General features: G+C 34.2%; 1 protein-coding gene across 1 annotated transcript; it reads right to left on the bottom strand.

Annotated features, from left to right (window-relative positions):
- Positions 1-4515: 4515 nt before the first annotated feature.
- On the bottom strand, positions 4516-8058 carry LOC105798265 (uncharacterized). Its single transcript, XM_012628263.2, has 8 exons — positions 7613-8058; positions 7244-7424; positions 7054-7148; positions 6736-6841; positions 6298-6515; positions 6104-6146; positions 5748-6001; positions 4516-5078 (listed from the first exon to the last, which is right to left on the bottom strand). The coding sequence occupies exons 1-8, from the start codon at positions 7807-7809 to the stop codon at positions 4655-4657; spliced, it is 1518 nt and encodes a 505-aa protein (XP_012483717.1). The 5' UTR covers positions 7810-8058; the 3' UTR covers positions 4516-4654.
- Positions 8059-8533: the final 475 nt, after the last annotated feature.

The following is an 8533-nucleotide window of genomic DNA, read 5'->3' as shown; positions in this document are numbered from 1 at the left end:
CTCCCAGGAACACCAACGCATTCCTTTCCTTCCTTCGGATTTTTGCCACCAAAAATGGGCCATCATCGCTTCTAACTCCCTGCAAAAAGAATTAGGTAGCAAAAAATATGGCATGGAAAACATTGGGATTTCCTATAATACTATCTTAATGAGAACTTCCCGACCTCCTATTGATAAATTTTTTGAACCCCATCTATTTAGTCGACCCATACATTTCTCCTTTAACCCCCTAAAAGCCTTTATTTTACTCCTACCAACAATCGACAAGAAACCAAGATACTTCTCAAGTTTGTTAATAGAATGCACCCCTAACATTTGACACACCTCCACTCTTTAAGTTTGGGACACATTCGCACTAAAGAAAGACCCTGATTTATCAAAGTTGACAAATTGTCCCAAACTATTTGCATACTTCTCTAACACCCTTTTCAAAGTATTCGCCTCTTCTAACGACGCCTTACCAAAGATCATACTGTCATTAGCAAATAGTAAGTGAGTGACTGTAGGAGCATACCGATTAATGTAAAGTCCCTTAAAGTGACCATGCATGGCTGCCATTCGTAATAACGTTGATAAACCCTCGCTGTAGATAAGAAATAAATATGGGCTAAGGGGATCCCCTTGTTGCAGCCTACAACTCGGGTGGAAAGACTCCCTCACTTTACCATTAAGCACAACCGAGTACGAGACTGACTCCACACAACGCATCACCTTTTTGACCCACAAATTCGTTAAACCTATCTTCCTGAGCATCCGCCTTAAAAAACCCGTTCAACTCTATCATAAGCTTTGCTCATATCTAACTTTAAAGCAAAAGACTCCAATCTTCCCTTCCTCTTATGCTTTAAGTAGTGTAATATCTCATATGTCACTAGAACATTGTCTGATATAATCTTTTCGGGCACAAAGGCACTTTAAGCCTCGTCAACACAATAAAGAATCACAGACTGTAATCTATTCATAAGCATTTTAGAGATAATTTTATAGAAAATAGTACACAAGCTTATCGGTTTGAATTAAGTCATGTTTTGTGGGTTACTAACCTTGGGAATCAAAACAATTTGGGTACCATTTATCTCTACCATGTCATGTTCACCAGCCAAAACTTTTATACAATATTAGCCACCTTCGATCTTTCAATCTGCCAAAATATTTGATAAAACACTACATCGAGTCAATCCTCCCTCAACGCCTTTAACGGACTCATAGACTTTATTGGGTCACTAACATCTAGGGGTGAGCATTCGATCGAATCGAATCGAAAATTTTTGAGTTAATCGAGTTTTCGAATCTCATTTTATCATCCTAACTTTATTTGAAGTTTTCTCGAATCGAGTCAAGTGAGATGGAATTCGAATCGAATCGAATCGAATATATTTGTTCGAGTTAAATTTTAAAATATAATTTTAGGTCCTTGTAACCATTGTCACCCATCGTAATAAAATTTGTCCACCTTAATCAAATTTTTTATTAACTTTCATCACTTCATAATTTATTTATTAATTTTTATATACTTGGTTAGCTTCTTTGCTTGCTTAGTTGTTTCAATTATCTTGATTCTTGTCACCATGTATTTTAGAATTAAAAATATATTAAATGTAAAAATATGATTTTTAATAAAAGTTATTTTAAAAATAAAATGTGAAATTGATACCAATATAAAATTTTAACACGAATATTTTATGGCATAATTAATAATTCAATTTTAATATAAATATTCAATATGACTAAACAATTCAATAATATAAATAATATAAAATGTGAAATTTAATTTAATAATATAAATAGTAGATATAAATAAAATTATTACTATTTATGTTTAGTGATTTTTTATTTGGATATTTTGATTTTTTTATTTGGGAGTAAAGGGTGAGAAGTAAAAGTTTAGGGGAAAAATAAAAAGTTTTTGGGAATAAAAGTTTGAGGGAAAGTAAATAGGGGAAGTAAAATTTTGGAGGGAAAATATTAAAAAAAAATTGGAGGGGAGAGGGTTTGAGATAGATGGGAGGTGAGATTGGAAGAGAATAAAAGTTTTAGGGGAAAAGTGGGAGGGAATAAAAATTTTGGGGGAAAATAAAAGATTTTAAGGGTTTTTGGGAGTAAAATTTTGAGAAAAAATAAATGGGAGAGTAAAATTTTGGTGGGAAATGGATTTTGGGTAGATTGGGGGGTTGGGAGGGGAGGGGAGTAAAAGTTTTGGGGAGAAAGTGGGAAGGAGTAAAAGTTTTGAGGAAAAAGTAAAAAGGTTTGGGAGTTTGGGGTAAAAATGTAAAATATTATAGTTTGATATTCGAATTATTCGAATTATTCGAGTTATTCGAATTCGAAAACTCAACTCGATTCGAACTCGAAATTCGAAAAAAAATTCGAGTTGATTCGAATAACTCGAATAACTTGATTCGTTTAACTCGAAATTCGAATTTTTTTTTTATTTTTTCGAGTCGAATCGAGTTTTGCTCACCCCTAACATCCATAGTCGAGAAGTCTCGCAATAAATTCTCATTCATATTTGACGAAATGTATGTCTCAACCCCTTGCAAAACTTCTTCAACGTCCGTCAAGCCATTCGAAGATAAAATAGAAGTAAAATAGCTGTTGGCAATGTTTAACAAATCCAAATTACCCTCATACAAGATGCCACGATCATCTCTTAGATTTGTCACATGATTTCTCCTTCTCCGATGTGAAGCAAAATTATGGAAATACGTAGTATTTCTGTCTCCATTTTGCAGCCTGTTGGCTTTCGCCCGTTGTTCCCAATAAACCTTCTTATCAGCCTCCAAATTTAATGTTAATTTCACATCGACAGTCTCCCCCAATACCTCATCTATAGGATAGGACTTGTTTAACTTTTGGAGTTTATTTTGCAATTCATATCTTGTTATAGATCGAGTTTTTCGTAGCGTGTTAAACCATTTATCAAGCCCAGCTCCTACCTCTCTTAACTGTTTCGGAACCCCACCAATAGTAGAATCCCAAAGCTACCGCACCTCATTCTCACAGGACTCCTCCATAATCCAAGCAGCTTCAAACTTAAAATGCGAGACTGGGTTGTTACTCCCCCTTGTATCCGTAGCTAACAGCAAAGGACAGTGATCAGAAAAAGATTCATCATTTGCTACAACTCTATCAATCCGCTCTCAAATATTACTTCCTTTGAAATGCCCCCTCTCCCACGTACACCACTGACCCAGATAACCCAAATTCGACATAGAGCAGCCCTCCAACACCGCCCGGAAACTCCTCATCTATCTTTCCCGAGCCACCCTTTTTTTCAGCCGAGTATACAATCTCATTGAATCTCCTATTATTATCCAAGGAACATTCGGTAAATCATTCAACTGTCTCAATAAATTCCACGATTCCTCTTGAAATTTCTCCTTAGGTACCCCATAAAAACTCATACATCATATAATATTAACATTATATTTATATAAAATTAGTTAATAAGTAAAATAGTAAATAATTTCTGCTTATATTTTATTTAAGGTCCTTAAACATTGCATTTACGCTTGTTTTATTTAAATTATTTTATTACACACGAATACGTGTGGAAATTACGTATTTAGAACATAGAAGTGTATTTGAAAATAACATGCAATAAGTAATAAAAGGTATGATTTGTAAATTTGAGATTTTACTAATGCAATTGGCATGCCTTCAAATCCCACTATGTGTATTTTTATTGTTTTTTAATTAAAAAACTAAAATGTCATTGAATAATATAATTTATTATAATTACGAAAGGATATTTCTATAATTTTTCAAATCGAGTTGGTGCTCGGTTGACTCGGGAGACCAACTCAGTTAGGTGCTTAATTAATAGTATAGATATTTTATATAGTAAAAGATGAAAATGCCATTATATTAATATTCAATCTTTTATTAAAAAAGGTAAACTACACTCAAGGTCACTGAACTATTAGTAGGTTTACATTTTGGTTACTCAACTTCAAAAATTTATAAAATGATATTAAACTAACTAAAACTCTAAAGTTATAAAAGTTACTGCCAACATAATCAAAGTGTAAACTTTTAAATAGCTTAGTAACAATTTTATAGTTTTTGAAGTTAAATAAATAAAATGTATTTACCCAATTAAAAGGGCTTTTTAAGATTTAACCGAGACACTCAAGTAAAGCTTTTTTACAATAAATATTATTTATTTTTAAAACTGTCATTTGACATTTTGGAAATTAAGTTTTTACTTAAATATCAAATATTTACCTTATTACACTCCTAAAAGAACCCAAATATTATATTATTGAAGTACAATTTTAATAATTACATGAACTTAATTAAATTTAAACTAACTAATTTGAGTAATTCAATTTTCATTTCATTTAACTTGTTCATTTATTTAATTTTTTGAGCGCTTTCATTAAGCATTAAAAGGTAAATATTGATCACAAATTTTAAAACTGGTTGACTTATTTAATTTTAAAGCTCAAATTTCTATTTGATTTAGAACCTTTTGCCGTTAGAATATTAATAAAAAGTGTCCATTAGAGCAAATCAACAAAGAAATGCCTCGAGTTTCTTTTTAATTTCATAAAACTACATAGACATATGCCCCAGTAAAGCATCTCACTGTTAACCTTATAATCATCTGCATAAACCAATGTTATGTTTAAAGAAGAGAGATGCAAGGCAATCATTCATTAGAGCCGTCTGAATCACTATATGTTTGTGTACCCCAAAATTTCCAAACATCCGCTTCTTCTTCGTCATCATTGCATTTTGAAGAAGTCGGACGAACTGCACCGGAGAAATCCCGGAAACTGACAAGTCCCTGACTTTCACCATAACTAGCAGTAGCGATTCTGCATGCATTCACAGCCATGGCCGAACATCCGATATTGGTATTTCCAAGCTCTGGACGATTACAAAGCAAAGAGTTTGTTTGTTTGCCAGTGTCAATCTCCCAAGCATTAACAAAGTTATCTCCCAGCCCTCCAGTAACTATTTTATATGGATCCATATGTAATAGTGACACTGAACCCATATGACCATCCAACTCTGTAACCGCTTTTGGTTTTGATGCCTCTTGGCTTCTCCTGATATCCCAAAGCAATGCTCTGTGAATCCAGTGTAGAATTTCGAGTATTAGTTTCAAAACCGGAGATAAAACAACCTTAAGTTCAAATTAAAATCGGCTTGCAACAAATGGAAAACAAAAATCAGGAAAAAAAAAACCTATTTAGCATGAATAGAAGTCAACATAACCATCCATTTTGCGGTAAAAGTACTATTGAGGCCCCAGTAGTTACTTAAAAAATGAACAAATTAAACCCTGTACGTTAAACTAAAGAGCAAATTAGTTCATTAAACCCTGTACGTTAAACTAAAGAGCAAATCAGTTCTTTCTATTAAAAAAATTCATCCATTTGAACTGTTTAAAACTAATGTGGCTGTTGGAATAACCAAACAGTGACATGTGACGTGCCACGTGTACATCATGCTAACGTACAATGACCAGTTTTTAATAGTAAACTAGATGAAATTTTTAACAAAATGACTAGTTTGCTCTTTGATTTAACTTACAGGAACTAATTTACCCATTTTCCTTTTCAAAATGGATCTCACAATGCCAACATGCAAAATCTTTTACCTAAAATGTCGGCTAGGCATTATCTCGATAAAGTGTAAAAACAATCTCATTCATACTTTCTTTACCTACCAAACAATCATACCATGACAAACGGAAAATTAAAGGGAAGGATTCATAACAAGGAAAAAGGTCTTACTTGCCAAATCCACCGGTACAAATTAAAGATTTGGAGGGCATAATTGCAAAGGAGTACAGTTTTGGTTGGCATATTGCTACAGTGTTAACCTTTCGCATTGTCCTCAAATCAACTACCACAACAGAGGAACCAGCTGCAATGTAGAGCAATGCCTCATCGCATTTCATGTCCACAGGTGCACCCGGCAAGGAAGTCATTCCCACGCAACAAGAAGAACGAACAGCTGATGATGTATTCGTATCCCAAACTCTCACCTGTGAACCCCAACTGTTGAGAAATATACGAGTACAAACATGAAAGTAAAACTCGGGTGGTGTTAAGAAGTGAATGCTCAAGAAGAAAGCCAAACAAGATACCTTAGAATCCCTTGACATAGTCACCAAAAGGGAAGGTTTGTGCCTGGAAAATGATAGGCAAAATCAACTATTGATTATAACTAAAGAAAATATAATCAAATGTAAAGAATATAAAGCTCAGACTTCGATAACGTTCTTTCTTAATTGAACAAGGGATAAAAAGACCAAGTATTCTTGAAGAAACAGATTCATACCCTGCAACTGACATCAATGAAATAGGTTTCTGATGCCCATAAAGTGTAGCCTTTAAAGCTTGTTGGCCACGTTTTCCACTAGAGCTAAGGGACCAGAGGCGAACAGTGCCATCTTCCCCACCACTTGCCAACACTTTGACGCCACCAGCACCTAATAATTTATCTGACAAGGTGGAAACAGCACCATTATGACCTCTAAAGCACCGATGACAAGCGCCCTACAAACAAAGCATGCAACCAGGACGTTCAACGAGAACAGAGGCTAAGAAAGATAGCTTACATCCTATTCATAATACAAGCACAAAAGAAATGATAAATTGATGATAATGAACAACCAAGAGAATGCCCTTCTACTCAAAGTAATGCAAGGAATAAATTGAGGTTAATAATACAGCTCTGTCAAAACGGAGAAAAGCAAGTGAATGCTCAGGATAATACCTTCCACCATAGACGAATTGAGTGATCACAACTTGAGGTTACCAGAACGTTTTCTTCTCTTTGTATCTCACTCCGAACTAAAGAAGTTTCATTAAGTGGAAACAATCTGCAGAGCAATTACACAAGGCATATTAAAGGGAAATCAAGCTTTTGCATACGAGCATAACCATTTCCGATGCCTAGTGTAAATAAGTATGCCTAACTTGAAAATAAAAACATCACCAAGTACATCGACAGATTACAACCAAGAACACCATGCTCTCTATCATAAAGACAATGCCGCTTATTCTACAAGGATATCCATCAAATATTGCTCACCTCATGCATGTGATTCTTGCATTATGATCACTCATCCTAACAAGTGAGCCACCGCCCAAGAAGCTGTCGGTTTTCATCATTCTTATGATAGAACCCTAGGCAAACAAACTTAAGTAAGCTTTGCAACGGTGCTCAAATGTAAAGCATTATATAATCAAAAACCACGACAACAAAAACTAAATGGCCATACTTGAGAAAAGATAATATCATTCTTATCAAGAAGTATATGATCAAAATGCCTTGCTTCAGTATATAAATCGAGGACGAAAGGATCAGCAAATTTAAACTGATGCAACGCCGTACGCCAATCCAAATACGCCTGCCTCACTCCTGATGAAGAGCTGGATAGCATTTCTAGCGGCCAACGCAGGCTAATTCAATAAAAAACATAAATTATGAATATTCAATCGAAAATTATTTAAAAATAAGAGAAAATGAAATTCGAGCCTGCAAATAATTGATTCATATTAAATTTTATGTTTTTTTTTTAAATTACAATCGAAATTTGTCTTTTCTGAAAGCGAATCATATAAACATTTTTCAGAGGGAAAAAAAAAACCTGAAGCGGTGGAGCCAGATGGAGTCGGAGTAAGCGATTTTCTTGAGAAATTTGGAGGTCATGGCGAGGCTTGAAAGGTCCTGTAGGCTGAGGTAGGTGGCGCAATGAGCCAATGAATCTTCGTCCAAATCGGTGATTTTTGTTGTCGCCGCCTCTGTCGTTGCCGTTTGCGGCTGTGAAGCTGGTGGCTCCGCCATTTTTTCGAATTTTGGAGAAAATAAGTAGAATTTTTTATTTTTGGCCAGAAAATAAGTAGAATTTATGGCCCTTTCAACTTCACAGTAAGGTTGTTCTTTAATGGCAAAATGTTAATTTTCAAGAACCCAAAAGCAACATTAGAAAGCTCTTATAAGAAATGTTTTCAGAACCGACCGGTGATCGAACCGGTTAGAGGTCCGACCGGTTCAACCGGTTCGCCCTCAACAATTGCAATTGCACCAGGACTACCAACTCTTCTCAGTTTCCAAGTTTTATATTATTATTTAATAAAAAGTCATTATACTTTTCATTTTCAGATTTCTTTTCCTGTCTTCTTCAATTCTTCTTCATATTTTGTTTCTGTTTTATCGTTTAGCCTTTGGTTCAAAGCTCAAAGGTTTAAAACCAAATAACAGTGGATGATGGCACCAGCAAGCCAGGAACCACCGATCTGAAGCAGGCGAAGGCGAGCAAGAGGAGAGGCGAATAGAGGGCTGAGTTAACCATTGGATTTGATTTTCAAAGCTGATAAGTAAAGGGTGTAAATTCTTGAAAATTTATGAATAGTACATACACGCATATTTTAAAACTTATAATATTTTATATTAATATTTTATTAAATTTAAATATTTTTAAAAATAAAATTATTATTATAATATTAAATTTGACTTAAATTAATTTTATATTAAAATAAAACACACATAAATGAGTTCTTTTCTAGAA

This window comes from Gossypium raimondii, chromosome 9, assembly GCF_025698545.1.
Source record: "Gossypium raimondii isolate GPD5lz chromosome 9, ASM2569854v1, whole genome shotgun sequence".
Taxonomy (NCBI): Eukaryota; Viridiplantae; Streptophyta; class Magnoliopsida; order Malvales; family Malvaceae; genus Gossypium; species Gossypium raimondii.
Note: the sequence above shows the minus strand (reverse complement) of the source record. Positions and strands in the feature narration are given on the sequence as shown.